At 38.5% G+C, this 17,438-nt stretch overlaps 1 protein-coding gene across 7 annotated transcripts in view; it reads right to left on the bottom strand.

The window, feature by feature from the left end:
- The window catches only part of hdac7a (histone deacetylase 7a), a 65,060-nt gene that overhangs the window by 30,604 nt on the left and 17,018 nt on the right, over positions 1-17,438 (bottom strand). For 3 of the 7 annotated variants that reach the window (XM_044212234.1, XM_044212230.1, XM_044212233.1), the window contains exon 2: positions 17,243-17,307. The exons of 1 other annotated variant lie outside the window; for it this stretch is intronic. Coding sequence is in view for 2 of the 6 variants with exons in the window: in XM_044212230.1 (XP_044068165.1) it covers positions 17,243-17,307 (65 nt within the window). In the remaining 4 variants the exon portion in view is untranslated. Of the gene's footprint in view, positions 1-3,208; positions 3,480-17,238; positions 17,308-17,438 lie in introns of those variants that run through there. 3 more of the 7 variants (XM_044212231.1, XM_044212235.1, XM_044212236.1) reach the window with 2 other exon arrangements.

The raw sequence follows: 17,438 nt of genomic DNA, 5'->3' as shown, positions 1-17,438 counted from the left end.
ACATGTTCTCTGTGAAGACAAAATGAAATACTTTGTGCATGTACGTGTGTGTGTGTGTGTGTGTGTGCATGTGTGTGACTGAGAGAGATAGAGAGAGTCTATTCCATGGCCTGGCATTGGGCAATCTCTTCCCATTGATTCCTCCCATTTCTATTCTTTTATTCTAAATTTGTGTTATGCTTAGTCAGGACTGGTTCTACAGGTAAGACAAGGATATACAAAGGTCTCTCTCTCTTTCTCCCTCTCTCTTTCTATTTTCCCCTATCCCTCATTCCCTCCATACCCTCTCATGGAGTAGACAAATGTTGACAGAGTGAAAGATAAGTCACACAGTGCCAGAGAAGAGGGGCAATAAAAAAGATGAAAATAAAACAAAAAGGAAAAAATGGACAGAGCAGTCTAAAAATAAGGAGAAGGAAGTCAAAAGACATGAAAGGCGAGCTGGTCAGCAATCTTTAACAACCTGCAGTCTAGTCACTCTCTGCACACTGAAGGGCTGAAGAGCTGACAGCCAGCATAGTGCCCCTAGTGATAGACACTCACGCTGTACAAAGTCAACAACTAACTGAGCAGACGCCCCCACTTTGTGCCTTGTCACACGTCCAAATATAGCTATGCCTTCTTTTGTTTTGACTTTTACTGTGTGCATGAGTGTGACTAAATCACACTACACCTTTTAGAGGCAACAGCTACTTTCAGTAGATAAAGATGTCATTACCTCAGGGTATCTGTGAGGCTTTGATGCAAAGGCCCTTTGAGGTTGGTGAAACTCATAAGCAGAGGTATTAGATGTTTGAAAGAAGGAAAATCAGAGAGAAGAGCCAGATAGGAAGAGCTGATGAAATAAAGAGACTGAAAGAAAATAAAGAGGGACAAAGGAGGGAATATGGAGTAGGAGACAGAGGGAAAAGATCCGAACAGAAGGACTGACAGGACAACCTGACACTGCTGAGAAAGTCAAGCGTTCTCCTCTTGACTCCATCTTTATCACTCTCTTCATCCCTTTCTCCTCAAGCTTTGAGTGGCATGCATCTGTGTTATTATAATGTCTATGTGTGTGCATGTGTGGTGTAATTGTATAAGCTGCAACAGCCTCTTGACACTTTCTTATCTCTTTCTTTATGCCACTGCAGTAAAAAAAAATGCACATCTGATTTGTTTCCAAGTAATGTCAATTCAAAAATGATTGCACATACTTTAAACACACTACAGACAAATCACTGTGTGTGTGTGTGTGTGTGTGTGTGGGTGGGTGTGAGAATTAATTCCAAAGAATTACTGATCATTGTTTACAGCATGTTTTTGCAGCTCTTAAAGACAACAGTTCCCATTTCATCTAGAGCAAACAAACGCAGGGTCAAGTCTGCAGGTTCAAGTCTGGCTTTTCTTAAGCAAGTGGAGACGCCTTAAAATTTGCAAAACAAAATTAACACACTGCAGCAGGAATTATGGGACTGTATATGAAATGGCCACCTCTTCGAGTCACTTCTTGATATGCATCAAAAAATTGTTTTAGCAAATAAGTTTTTCTGATTAAATATTCATCTGGCAGACCAGATTACTGATATTGAGGTTTTATATTTGTCTTAAAACAAAAACTGGTTTCCAGTGCAGCATGCTACTCTGTTTGTGTCACTTTCTAGAAAGTTCTCTAAGAAAGGATAAACGATAAAACTACTCATTACGACTTCCCAGAGCCCAAGGTGACGTCTTAAAATTGCTTGTTTTGCCCAACCAAGACCAAGTCTAAAACCAAAGATATTCCATTTGTAATGATGAGAAATGAAAAAAATAAACCCAGCAGATCCTCCCATTTCAGGAGCTGGAACCAGCAAATGTTTGGAATTTGTGCTTGATAAATCACTCACACAATCATTTGATTAAGAGTGTTGATGATCAATGTTCTGTTGATTGTCTAATCGATTAAATTCATTTCGCACTAATTATTACCCTACTGGCATATCAGAAGTTCAGAGTCAATAAGCTTATAATTTACCGAAGTAACTGGTTCCAAATTGAACAGTTGTATATTGTCAAGATCTTACTATTCCTCAATTCCTGATTTAGAAAAGCAAAACCTGAATTTTATGCTAAAAGTGCATTTTTAACCTTCCTCTAGACCATTGACTCAAATACTGCCTCCATTTATCAACAGGAGGTATATATGGATTTGTCTACAAAAAAGACAACAGACAAATTACTGCAGAGAGTCCACCTAAAACAGGATGACAGGCATGGTCTCTCCAGGACATTTGTTTGGGCAATTTATGGTAAAACAGGATCGGTCAATGTTCTTAATTTAATTTAATTTGCACAAAAAAAAAATCTTAAAAAGTTTTAATTGTGGTGTTGGTTCTAAAAACAGGTTAGATGGGAGTTTGATACACCATATGAACATTTTAGATGCACAACAGCTTTCCCATAGGAACAAACTGTGGTACACTAAACAAACCCAAAATAGCAGCGATCCCAAAACAGACACTGCAATGCCAGTGGTCTCCTGCAGCCAGTCCCACAGTGGATGTTCTTATTCACATCAAAAGGTGCATCTCAAGTCTTTTGTCTTTATGGAAATCACAACGAACAACATGTGTGAGAAAAAGGATATTAGTATTAGAGATGTAAGCATGGATTTGCACATTGTGTGTGTGTGTGTGTGCATGAGAGACAGAAAGGGCTGTGAGTGTATGTGCTTGTGTGTGTGTGGGTGTGACAGTAACAGAGGAAGGTTGATGTATAATGCAGCATGGGTCCAGTTTCCTAAGCCCTCACTGAGTTTCCATAAACATATAGGATCGCTGTCTGTTAGGTCAGCAGGCTCTCTCTCTCTCACACACACACACACGCAAACAGAGAGAGAGAACATCTCTTGTACGGTGTTGCTGTTGAAACAAGTGTAGCAGCAATAGCAGCACAAGAAGAGTTTTACAGAACAAGGGAGACAGACAGAGGAGAATTAATTAACACAAGAAAGAAAATCTCTCTCTCACATACTCCACGTTGGGCTGATGAGACTCGATCATCATCAGAGTTTGTCACACTCATGAACACACCACAGCAAGCTTCCAGTACACAGGAAGATCCAAAGATCTTAATACAACAGGTTTCACCTCCTATTCACAAGATGTATATGTCCAGATAAATGACAAACTGCACATGTACACGCAGACACATGGAGTAAACGATAAATAAAGTCAAAAGCACATACCTGTGTTTGTCTTGTAAATATCCGTCTATGTGAAAACCCCAGCAGCACTTCTGCCTCAGCCAGCTCACAGCAGGATCTATAATTAGACAGAGAGCTCCACTCCCCTTCAGTCATTTTTTACTGTCGGCCACATCCTCTTTTCTTTAACTCCTTCTCTTTCTTCTCCTCGCTCTAGCTCTGTCTCTATTTGTTGATGCTGTCCGACACCAAACTGTTGATTTCATCATTTCATTCACACAGTAGAAGCACCTTGCCTGGAAGCAAAGGGGCATTTTTCTGGGTATCTGCAGACTCCAGACAGAAATGGCTTTTTAAAGAGTTTTTAACTCCTTTTAAAAGCTGCTTAGAATTAAATTTAAGATAGAATGAAAGTGAACTTCAATCATCTAAAATCAGCCTGAAACTATAAATGTGCAGTAAGAAAAAGGTTTGCAAGAAATGATTGAAATGATGAAATAAAACTAATAACACTATAGGAGACATTTTATAACTTCACAAGCTTAAACTAAAGCTACACTTTGCCACTATATCTTGCCACTGCAGGATCTTTACAATCCATCCCATAAACAACAGGGATTGTAACCATGGTAACAGGGGAGGTCAGGCTGGCAGGAAGTTGAGTCTATAAAAACACAACAATGAGAGAACCAGGGTGGCTTCCTGTTTAAGAGCTGAGTTTAGACTCCCATTTCCTCCCCTCTCCTCCCCCCGCTGTTGTTGTGACGCTGCTGCCACAGTGCCCATGAGCCCTATGGCAGTAAAGTGTCCCACTGGAATACATGCTCAGACAGTAAACCTAAAACCACGGCTTCTCTGACAACCCCCAGCCCTTTCTCACACACAATCTCTTCCAAATCACCGTTCCCGTTCCTCTCAAGCTGAGAGCTTAGACATCCATTAACATCTCAGATTAATGACTAACAGTGGCCCTGAAAGCAACACACTAATGTACTGAACACACAATCGCTCACAAACACACCCATTAAAGGAACATGGAAAACTACTAAGTAAACTATTGACAATCCAGTTAAATTGTGTTTCATCTATTTCAATTGTTTGTAGGATTAAATGGTTTTGAATAAATCTTGTATAACTTAAGTAAGTTAGATCCAAGAGTAAGTATAACTTTGATAAACTTGGATAAACAAATTCTTGACTGAGCGCAGTGACTGGAGTCTTGTTGTCACCATGAGCTTGACAAGCTACTTACTGCACCTGGTCAAGAAATAGTCCATCACTTAACCCCCCATAAAACCCAAATTTGTACTTTACATTTTGTTTTGTTTTTTTTTTACCTTTGGACACACCCAGGCTAGCTGTTTCCCCCTGCTTCCATTGTTTATGCTAAGCTGAGTTAAGTGAAGTGTCTCCAGGCTGTAGCTTCATATGTAACAGACAAACATAAGAGTGGTATCAATCTTCTCATCAACACTCGGCAAGAAAGAGAATGTATTTCCCAAAATGTCGAATTACTCCTTTAAATATGCAATTACATTGTAATGTGAAGACTTTCCAGTGTTTTGGGCTTTTTTCCCCAAATACATAGCAGGGTGCAGACACACATTATGTTACAATCACTGTCTAATAGCCTATAGACGAGAAACAATTTCCCAGCATGAGTAATTTCAACTGACAGTTAGTGCTTTTGCAATGCTACATTATGCTTACTTTAGTTTTGGTAAAGTGTAGTAGTGTGGTGTTTCTGCAGAGATCGTTGGTAAATCAAACTGGTTGCAGCAATGTGACATCTTTCTCCCAGGATTTTCTATTGACATTTGAGTTTCTGTAGGTGGTGCTGTTTGTTTTGTTTTGTTTGTCTGTTCAACAATGGTGGGTGTTGTAGCTCATAATAACACCCAGTTCTCTCTCAAAACGTTGATCTACTCTTCTGGAATTACAAAACTTATCACTTTCTGTAGACCAAAGCATTTTCCCAGCAGACCAACAAGACATCTATAGTTTAGAGCAACAATTTTGAAAAATGTTAATGATATAGGTTGATTGACTGTTGTTTATAACAATCAGTGTGTAGTGTAGGGCAAAATACATTTATCAGTATAAAAGTGATTAATACTCATAGAGTAAAAGGTGCAGGAGGTGAGGGTGTATTCACCAAAAAAAAATCTACAGAGTTGCTAAATCAGCCTTGTGCAACACAGGATCTCTATGAATAGTCTGGTACTGACAGTTAGGATCACATGCTCTTTACTGTGGGAGCTCCCTCTGTCTCTCTCTCTCATCAGACCTCAGTACTTTTGGAATACCATTTGAACTGCATGTGTTACACCAAATGTCAAAAAACATAGTACCAAGTACAATGGAACACTTGATCTGATTCTTCAGTCAGTCATTCTTAAATCAGATAATGATTGATTTAAATCCTAATTGTGTTAATCGCATGCATAATTTAAGTTAAAGTAGTTAAAGGAAAAAGCAAACGTTTTGTAGACAAATACTGTCAAGAAAGTATTGAAAAAGTATAATCGTGGAGTCTGTACCTAAGTTCAGGTTTCAGGTTCTATACTTGACACCCAGTCTTACTCTCTTTCATTAAGTCTCTATTCCCTCCCTTTCAGTTTAATTAAGTTTATTTCAATCTACTTTATTACATGAAAAAAGTCAAGCTAAAGTATCTAAATCTGGTTGAGGAGAAAAGAAAAATCATTAGTGTTCCCTCTCTGACACACTCCACCTCATTTCATTTCTCCTTGTCTCTTTCTTTCTTTGCCATTCCGGCTCTCTCTCTCTCTCCACCTCTTGCTCTAACTGACACTCACTCATTCCTTCTCTCATTCGCTTACTCTTTCCATCTCCTATCTCTTTTTCTTCCTCCTTCATCCTGAGGAATCCACAGCTGTCACTCCCATTCAAAACCTCTCGTCTTCCCATAGCAGCTGGCCAGACTGTGGTTTGTGTGTGTGTGTGTGTGTGTGTGTGTGTGTGTGTGTGTGTGTAGGCCTGCCTGCCTACTGTTGCCAAACAATTTCTATATTTATGGTGTTGCTCTGTTGGTGCATACTTGAGTGTTGAAGTGTAAATGCTAGTATGTGTGGCTGTCGACAAGTTTAAGAACTACCCTCTGCTGTGTGGGATAGCAAGATGAGGATGACCCTCTTAAGTGAGAATATTTTGCTGGTGTTCATTATCTACAGAGGGTTAAGTGAGGACACCAGAGGCACCTAAATCATCCACGTGTCTCTGGTAGATCTCTGGCTCCAGGCCTTCATGTGACCATGTGAACTCTCACACTCCTCAAACTCATCTGTCGTTCAAAACACAAGTTCTATATTTATGAAGTGTTCTCTCCACTTTATTTATACTTTGATTGCTGATTACCTATATTTGGCAGAATGCCTTTGACAGCCCCCATACAGTGGGTGTTGAAAAATTAAGCCAGCCCGGAAGTGCCCAAAACTGCAGTTCCTCAAATGGCCACTTGAGACTGTCTCCAAAAGTGAGTCAATCTTCATTAACGCCCATGTTAAAATGCCCAACTTTACAGCAGAAATAAACATGTTTATAGCCTGATACAAAAAAATGGTTTTGGACTCTAATTAGCTAATTTCCCGGTTCATGACAAATGTACGGGGGATGAATTTTTATATAACTCACCCGTTTAAATTTTATTAAGGCTTAAAGTTATGCATAATTAAGAATGAGGATGATTTGAGTAACAGGTGGTGCTGTCACAGGTGGCTGGTTTCAGCAACCAGGCTTCATTCAGTCCACCTCAGCTCCACCCACACTCCACGTCTTTGCCTGTTTTTGGATTAGCCAGGCACTGCCAAAATGGCGTTGGCCAGAGCCACCACACTGAGTTTCACACAGACTATAGATAATATGGACATAGTCTCCGTGACGTCACCCTTAGGTTTCTGAACCAATGTTTAAAAGACTCAGAAACCTATAGGTGATGTCATGGAGACTACGTCCATATTTTATACAGTGTTGGTGTTAACTTGTTGCATTCAGGCAAAGTGGGATAATGAGTGTTGATAATATGTTTACGTTACTTGTGTTTAAACAAGTAAAACAAACTGATGAATAATTTATTGATTAGATTAAGTTTTTATAACCTCTATATTCAACATTTATGCAACATCAGCACTGCTGTTGCATGTTTTTTTAGAGTTTCTGAAGAAAGTAATAGCCGCAGCTGCCATTGAAAAAACAAGGCTAAGAGTCTATAGCTGTACTCTGTGCTTTGAGCTAAATGCTAACGTCAGCATGCTGATGTTCAGCAGGTAAAATGTTTACCTTGTTCTGCAATGCATTCTGGTCTACTAAGGCTACAGTGAGTGCAGAAGCTGGAATCTTATCTTTTTTTCATGCTGGACATTTAGCATGTTGTTGACATCTAGGAAATGTTAGGAACAAGAAAAATGCACCAATTAAATTAAAATAGACACAGAAATGCAAAGAAGCCTTAATAAATTCAAGTAGGGCTGTAGTTTATGGTCAAGGTAAACATCTGGACAAAATGTATGTTTGACACACAGTCAATCACAAGCAACAATGTTGCTTTCGTAAAATTGCAGGTTTTCAGAATTTGGCTGGCTTTTTTTCTTCTCAAAGAGATTTATGAATGTTGTGCAAGCTCATAAAAGAGGAATCTATGTAAGCTATTACATCCTGCTCTACTTCAACTAAACAGGTGCTTTAAGATTCTACCAGGTCTGCATGCTAATAATACAGCAATTTACATAACTCACACACAGGTCTCTCTCTCTCTTGCTCTCTCTCTCTCTCTCTCTCACACACACACAACATAAACATTCCATGTGTCTATTTTTTGCTTGACTCAGTGTTGCAATTTGCCTGAAGCTGGAAATTGAGAAAAACTCATTCATTACACACAACCACACACACACACACACACACACACACACACACACGAATGAATGAATGTGAATGCCTCTGTCTGTCAGAGAAGAGACACAAGGTGTGCTGTCAAGTTTGACAAATGAATCTTCTTTCTGCTGCACAGATAACAGAGACAAAGCTAAGAGTCTCACTCAGGACCTTATTGACATTATAATCACCTCTGCTGCCTGTCTTTAACACTATCTGCTGTGTGCTGCTGAACACAATACACCAAAAGCTTTGGTCAACTTTCAAGAATAAATCTAATTATACTCTGGTGTAACTCAACATATCCAGTTCATGAAAAATTCTCCTTTTTCTGTTCTAAACACTGTCGGGTAAGTTTTTCCTTGGAACAATCCTCTGGCATAGAGAAAAGTGATACACTTTGTTTCTGGTTTGTTTGGAATAAACAGAAGAAGTGGGTAGCATGAGTAGGGACAGTCGCCATGACTAAACTGACAAGGAAATGAACACTGTCTGTTTGAAGTGATCCATTGGATCTACACTTTGCGTCATCTTTCTTACTGTGCATAATAAGACAGATGAGTAGGAAATGTTTCTTTATGTTGCTCGAGAGCTTCATCGCTGAAACTCAAAAAGTAATTATTGTTCTTCCAGAAACTTGCACCATTTCTAAATACTGATAATGTCCTAACATGACACAAAACTTGTCTGAAAACCAAAATCCTTTCTTAGAGCAGTCATGCTTTGAATCAGCTACTGATCTATGCAAACATCTTTATTGCTCCTTGTGGGTAAATTCTTTTTTTCCTGGTTGCGTCATACACAGGGAGTTCAGAGGTCATGATCAGTTACAAGCAGATGTCCTGAGGTTGGAAGGCATTTACTGCTTTGCCCATGGACACAACAAGGAGGCTTAACTCAGTCCTCTCTGTTTGAAGTGCTCACCAAGTCACCATGCTCAGTGACTTCTAAAAATACTACTTCTACTGCATGCAAGGTAAAGATCAGTGTAGCAAGAATATCTGTTTTAGTATCTAATCATTTTGCTGAATGTTTAACCCATCAGGAAATCTTATGGAACACCTGACAGGGACAAATACTGTGGAAATGCACTTTGGCAAAGCAATGTTTCCTCCAGCTGCTGCAATACAGCTGCTCAGCAGCCAAAAGCAGCATTGGTCATACTGACCAGCTCCAAGTGCAACATGAGGAAACCCTTCCTCATCCAGCAAATACACCTTATATATAAAAAGGTGTATACAAAAGGTTATAAATACACCTCAGTCAAACTTTATTATTATTATTTTCAACTAGAAAACTGGCTTTCATTCTCATAGATCTTTAAACAAATTATTTTATAAATCACTCCAGTGTTAGCCGCACTAGACCTAAAAGTGAATAACTTCAAGGTTTGAGTGTACGTATCTTCAAAAATTCAAGATGAAAAATTAACTTCAATATTTCTGCGTATCTGTCCAAGCTCTCGCTCTCTCTCTCTCACACACACACACACACACACACTCCTGTTCAGCTTAACATCCAACACATTCTCCACATTTCCCAACACAGATAAAGCCACTCAACACTGCAGCTCACTCAAAGGGATCTCCCCCTTTATCTATAATAACACACACACACACACACACACACACACACACACACACACACAAATCACATGCAGTCACACAGATATCAGTCCACCTTTATCATCACAAACCCACAATACACTCACACAGGATACTCACGCTTCTCACTAATAAACACAATGATCAGGAAAACAAATGCTAATGCCACACAACTCTTGTTAAAGTGTCCATTGATTAATCTCTTCTCACAAATAATTAGCAATGCTGAACAGGAAATTATTTCTAATGAACTGAAGGATCTTGCTCGTTATCAGTGGTGAAAACAGTGAGTCATGAAAACAGTGACGACTTGGTGACTGATACACTGATAGCCTGTGGTAGTGGTAGATTGGTAGCTACAAAAAAAAACTACAATCTGCAGCAAAAGGCTTTTCCGCTGATAAGAATGAGGATAGATATCTGCTAATCCTACTGAAGCCCCAGTCTACCCTGCAGGCAGGAGACTATGTGATTTAACTCAGCAAATTAGACACAGACTCGGAACTATGTTAAAACATAGTTCAGGGTGAACATAACTTTGATTATTAAAGGAGTATTCAAGACAGGTTCCCAATTCACTTTCACGTCACTAACTTGCCATTGACAAACCAGCAAATCGACTGTAAAGTCAGTAAATACAAGCATCTTCTCTTTCCCCATCAAGACTCAGCACAGAAATACTGTATGAATCTTAACACGTCTTTTAGTTTCTGAAAATGAGAGAAAAATCTAACAAAAAACAAGTTCAACAACAAAATTTTCAGTTGTTTTAAAACAGATTTCAAGATACGATGCTGGACAGCATGACCCGTTCACATGGAGATTTTTAGAGTGAACATAACATGTCAAGCTGGCTGACTGTCAGAGCAACTAACAGAAAAACAACCTTGTTTTCAAAACTGTAATGAACTGAAGTGTATGTGTGAAATAGGATTTGCTGACAGGACATCTGCCTCCGTCTCTTACTTCATGTTCTTATTTTGATTAGGGCTGGGTTTTAAAACATCGATTTTCTGATTCAAATCGATCTTCATTTGAATTATCCAATATCGATTCACCTGACTGACTGAGTGAGCAGTCATCAAACAATCTTTCTAACAATCTTTTTTTTTCTTTTAACGCAGAAACACCACCACAACATTTAGAAATGCAATACTTGAACTGTATATGATTAAGGGACATTATTTAAACCATAAATGTCAAGTTGTTTTTCTTAATATCTATATATTTATTTATAATCTAATGGTTGGGGAAACACTGGGGTGTCTGAATGGAAATATCAGCTGTCATAGGTGATTTAAAGGGTCATTTCTTAAAGTAAACATTAATATTTTTAATAATGCACCAGGTTAGAGGGTTCCTTGTACAATTTACAGCATTAGTTCTCTGAGAATGTCTTTCATATCCAAGCAAAACTGGTATTGTTACTGAAATATGCCTAACCGAACTGATACTGAATCGAATTGTAAATCGAATCGGGACCTTGTGTATATATATATATATATGCTGTGAATTTATCTTTTCCTTTCAATTTCTTTATCTTATTTTTTATCTACCTTTTTTTCTTGGTAAAAGTTAACGTGTTCCAGGAAGGCAGCTTCATGAATATGCACAGTCACACTCGGCTGTCTGCACGGACAACAAAGGAAGAAGACATTAACATTCCTGCACATGCTCTGCACTCTGGTCGGGGACGAACACACACACATACACACATAGACACATAGACACACAGACAAAAAAGAATCCATAAATACAGTCATGGAGTCATGGACAAACCTAGATACATTTTTGGGAATTGTTGGGTCTCTGTAAATAATATTATAAAGGAGTACGGTCTAGGAAAAGTGCAATGAGATAACTTCTGTTATGAATTGGCGCTATATAAATAAATAAAAATGTATTGAATACATTGATACTGAAACATGCACATATAGATGGGTGTCCCTTTTACAAACACTTGTGATGTGCATGGCTAGGGGGCAGAAATAACATGTCATGACAGGACATTATCAGCATTTAGAAATAGTGCAAGTTGCTCGTGCAAGTAGGATTTTGATAAAGAAGCATGATAAAGATTCTGATAAAGAGTGTGTGTACAAAAGAGAGCCTACATGCTTATAAATCACTGCATGCATATAATTATGCATCTAGTATACTTCCCCCTTGTGATATTGGACATATTCCACCCAGCACATTTGTGATTAGCACAGTTGACTGCACAACATCTCCAACTACTGCCCAACTCTTCTCACCTTTGCTCTCTGCAGTACTGCTGTCTGTTTTCTGCACCTTCTATGTGCGCATCTCAAATGGCATCTCTGAGAAACCCGTCTATACACACACACACACACACACACAAAAACCCGACATGCACACACCCACTGCCAGTTACAAACACAGATGCACATTAAATAAACATGCATTGTGTCTATCACCTCCTCCACTTCACTGAGTTGTTAAAATTAGCCCGAATCTGTAAACATCACTGGAGACCATTCATCACACACACACACACACACACTCACTGTCATGTGTGAGTCAATGTAAAGTCAGGAGTCCATCCAGATGGGAGGAGATCCTATTACATCTGCACTAACAACAAGCTATCTGATCCGAGGTCAGTGTCTGTCACCTCGGTGATCTGGAGTGAATGTGAGCCGTCCATTACTCTCTGCTGCGCTTTAGGTCAGACAATATCGAAATACAGCAAGAAGTCTGGTTAGGAAAACTTGTGATTAGTGCTAAACTGATATATGGGGCTGGTATTGGTCTTTTATCAGATATTAGACTGTCATATCATCTATGTGTAAGATGATGGGCATTCCTGACAGAGCTACATAAAACTGAAATTCAAAGTTTCATTTAATAAACTTTCATCTGGATGTGTATAAAGTTTAAAATAATAAAAATATCCAAAGATCTGATTGAAAACAGGCAGACAAATTCTGTATCAATGGCTTTAGGATGAATTTTCACAAGCCTATGAGCCTTGAGCCCATGCTGTGATCGTAAATACAAAAACATTTGTATAGAAGCAAATGGTAAAACACAAATCACTGGAGACTCAAAAATTTGTTTTTAGATCCAAGGCTTCTGGTCTGGAGCAGTGGGTGGGACTGAGGTGAAAATTGAAGTTTTTTCCCCCCAAATGCCACAGGAATTAATCCTTAGAAAAATAATTCCATCAACTTCAGTACATTTCAACGGAATTAAGTGTGTCTATGTGTATGAGCTTGTGTGTATGAAAGAGAGAGAGAGAGAGAGAGAGAGAGAGAGAGAGAGAGAGAGAGAGAGAGAGAGAGAGAGATGTCCCGAGGGGGATACAGACTACGGCTGGAGGCCAATAACAGACCAATTACCCAGCTGACCACAGCAAGGAGCCTTTAGCTCAAAGGTTAATACAACATGAACTGATCTGACACACTAATAAAACATTAAGGACAATGTTACCTCAGGCCACACCACATACACTTACACACAGTCTCTCTGTCCCATTTACACCAAATATGTGCAGGCTGATACAGAGAAACAGAAAAACACACACACACACAATTAACAGACATGAAAAGGCAGAAAACTATGCACACACACACACAGTGCTATGGGGCCCCTTGGAGAGTATTATATAACATTACCCCTGACATATCAAGTGATTTCACGCACCTAGAGGCAGGACAATCGAGCCATTTGTTCAGCAGGTCGAAAATAGCCGCCTCCATCATTGCCGTCTACTATTACTACCATTATTACCACAACTTCTGTGTCTGCACTGCAGTTTGGCTTTAAGGGGCCCCAAAGTTCAAAATGACCATAATATATCAGCAGAGGTTAATATGGTAGTTGATCAGCACAAATAAGTCAATCAGTTTTTGGGGCAGCTGCTGGGATTTAATGACTATATGGTTTTGGAACCAAAACGCTATACACGTTGGAGATTTAAGATGGAGCACAATTTAGTGTTGAATAAATAGTGTAGTAGCTGCAGCAGTATTACCATTACAGTACATTGTTTAGTGATATATTACCGCTGTACTCAATGAACTCTAAACCTGTTGATTAAATGTTAAAGTGAGGTCACGTTACTCCGATGTATAAAGAAGGGAGGAAGATTAGAGTCAAAAAAAGAACATTAATCCAGGCTTGACAGTGGCTCTGTGGAGTTAAGCTTTGTCACTCAATCTTTCCCTCTAATTACTGCATTTTGATGCTATCATGAAAAATACAATACATTTCCCCCTACACGTATCATATATGTATTAACATATATAGAACTCGCTTAAACTGACATGGAAGTTTTGTCTCTAAGAGTTTTTGTATAAATGTATATGAATGAATGTACTTGTATATTAACCTAAACATTTTAAAATGTAAAAATATATATCCAACTGTGTGGGTTTTTTGGCATCTATTTTCATAAAGAGGTTTAAATACGTACATACAAATACATATTCTAAATATATTCTGAAGAAGACATTCAGTGTAGAGCTAAAACAATTAGTCAACTAATCAATTAGTCGATCAACATAAAATGTATAACTATTTTAACAATAATTAATTGGGTTTTTGTTTGTTTGTTTGTTGTTGCAAAAATGCCAACAATTCACTGTTTCCAGCTTTTAAAGTGTGAATATTTGCTTCTATCATATTAAACTGGGTTTCTGACTGTTGTTTGGACAATACAAGCTATTTGGATATGTGAACTTTGGGAAATTGTGACGGGCATTTATTACTATTTTATGACTATTTATAGATTAAATGATTAATCAACTAATAGAGAATATAATCAGATTATTCTATAACAGAATGAACCGTTAGTTGCAGCCCTAATTACATGTATTCTTCACTGTATCTTCATTTAGGTCATCTTTCTATCATTCCCACTTTTATGCTCTCCCATTCAGCAGAAACCAGTGACAAAAAGAAGCAAAGTGCCCAGATCAGCTCATCCGAGTGTTTGGAAACCAGGACCAGGAAGAGGATATGGGATCACCACTGCATCGTGCCTGTTGTTATCTGTCCCTAAAGTTCCTCCATACTTTCTTTAGTGAACCAGAGAGGGCCTAATGAAAGACATACAAATAGTTACAGAGGAAAAGAAAAATGGACAGAAAGAGAGCATAATGTATGTGTGCATGCTGCATGAAAAAAAGCATGTGTTGAAGTCTTATTTGTCTCTTCACAAGAAGAAAATATTATATTTTATTTCTATTTCTTTTTTGTGTGGATATTATAGAGGTATCTTGACTTGTTTCAATATAACATCTGCTGACTCAAATACATTGAAACAAAACGCTTTGAAAACATTGAAACATTGAAAACAAAAGCTTTTTTCTCAACCTATTAGCCAATTCTATTCACTTGTTACGAGGAAAACAAGATAGATCTAATGACTTGTTAAAACTGACTTAAATATGCAGTGACAGAAAGTGGATGGAACACAAATATAACAAGCATGAGCCATTGGCAGGGGTGTGACCTCAGAATTAATTCCTTGACAATAGCCAACATGTTGATCAAGAAATAAAAAAAATCTAACATTTCTTTGTCCATAGAATGTTCATATATGTGTGTGTTTGTGTCTGCAGATCATTTCTAGAGTGAAAAGAGTAGAAAGCTGCAGGAGGAAGGACTGGAATGTGAGCCAGGTGTGGAAGTTCTTGAAGATATGAATATTTTATAACAACATGAAAACTCATGCAACCGTAGTGCGCAACTTGTCTGTATCATGCATTATCCCTGTATGCTCTTTAGGGAATTGCTATCGGCGATACCTAAGATAAGCTAGTCTTCAGGTAAACAGTGTTGCTACCTGTTGATTTCTTTTTGTGTGTGTAAAAAATTTGTTTTAGGCTTACTACAGAAGAACATACTACAGTGTAAGTGTGAAGTAATCCTGGTGGCCTGCAAGTCTATTATAGCAGTCTTTAAAGGGCTGTTTGAGCTCTAGAGCCTTTTAAAATGGTGGTTTCACATGTTATACACATCTGGCCCACACTGCTGCCACCTTTAGACTGCTAACCAGCCTCCAACAGAGACGCCTGGCATCACGACACTGTGCTTGAAAGTGAAAATTGTTTAATGTGAGGTTATGTGTGTGTATTTGTGTGTGAGAGAGAGAGTAAGGAGAGAGAGATTAGAGAGGAAGACAAAGGAGAGAGAGCCAGTGTCAGTTGCCCTGCGTGGACAACACACATGTAACCAGACCCTACAGCGTGGCCATGCCCTCATTGGATTTTTCCACAGGCGCACACACACACACACACAGGGCACATAGCGGGTACTTGGTTAGCATACAGTCAGTGGAGCCTGGCACAGCGAGAGCCAGCTTCCATTCAGAGAGTCATGCATTGTAATCCTACACAGTGTGATCACACAGGCATGCTTCACAGTGGAGAATGCTAATCTAAACTAAAAGGCAAGACACAAAGAAACAGCCGGTTGACTTGTTTCTGATGGGTGGAGCAGTGGATCAAATACATTTTGATCTCAGGTTGAAGACGAAACCTTTGAGTGTTTCCCATGTGAGTCAGCACTAACCAAGCTGAGTTGCTCTGAAAAAGTTCCTTACATAGTGAGGGGAAGCAGAATGGAGAGAAACTTGCCATAATGACATATAACTCCTGCTGTCAATATGGAAATTGATGGTCATTAAGAAGAAAGGCACTCCCGACATGCCCAATGTAGTCTACAATTCAGTTGTAAAGTTACGTTTTTCTTAAATCAGGGTGAAAGAAGAGTACAAGGGTTAGCTCAGGTTCACATCCTGTATCATACTAGCAGTTAATGTTGACATTTTCATTGTCTAACCATGACCACATAAATAAGTAATAAGAAAGAAAATAAGAAATAAGTTTGGATTATTCCAGATGTTTGTTTGTTGAGTCAAGTGTCAAGATTTGAAAATAAGCCAGATCACTCCACTGCTAAGAAGAAGAAATGACACAATCAAGGAATTGAAAAAAGTGAAGTAAATCCTACTATTGTATATTGGCACCATTGGCAGATTTTTACATTTCTTGACAGACTAATTAGAATTCAGGATTAAATAATTTAAAAATAACTACAACTGGATATTTGTCTCAGTGTTAGCCAAAGCCAGCAAAACACTGAATATCTCAAGTGTTAAATTTAACGTTCACACATTTTTGTAGGACTTTTCGACTCATAATAAACTACACGCATGACCTGCAGCAAACCAGATTTCTAAACCCACACATGAAAAACACAGCTGGCCAAGTACGTCTTTCCAACTAGGCCAACACCTGTTCTGTACTTTACTGCAGTTCTCTGAGAATCAAACAGCTTAGATCATTCTGTACTGGAAAAACTGTTGTCACCCAAGCTGTGTAATGTGTGTGTACGCTGTTAAAAAAAAAAAAGTTTTAAAGAAGACAGGATGTAGTCCTGAGGGGGTTGACTGTAAACTGGCAGCATTTTTCCACATGAACGTTTGAGCGCTGAGGGCTGTGGCCTACTTTTAGCATGTTTAAGTAAAATATTACTTACCGACAACACTACTTATTTGGTTACAGTTGGTATTTAGTAAATTGTTTTAGAGGTTAAAAGTCTTACCTACCACTGTGTGAACTATGTTGTCCTGTCTGCCTGTCTTTATGATGTTCCCAGAGGTGCTGATTCCATCTGTGGAGACAGTAACATTATAAAACAAAAATGTATTATTAAAACAAGTAAAACTGGAAATTGGCACCTCTGAGCTCCAAACCAGATCAAAATGTTGTTGTTGCTTATATAAATTCTCCTTTATGGTGAAA

This window comes from Siniperca chuatsi, linkage group LG10, assembly GCF_020085105.1.
Source record: "Siniperca chuatsi isolate FFG_IHB_CAS linkage group LG10, ASM2008510v1, whole genome shotgun sequence".
Lineage (NCBI taxonomy): Eukaryota > Metazoa > Chordata > Actinopteri > Centrarchiformes > Sinipercidae > Siniperca > Siniperca chuatsi.
Note: the sequence above shows the minus strand (reverse complement) of the source record. Positions and strands in the feature narration are given on the sequence as shown.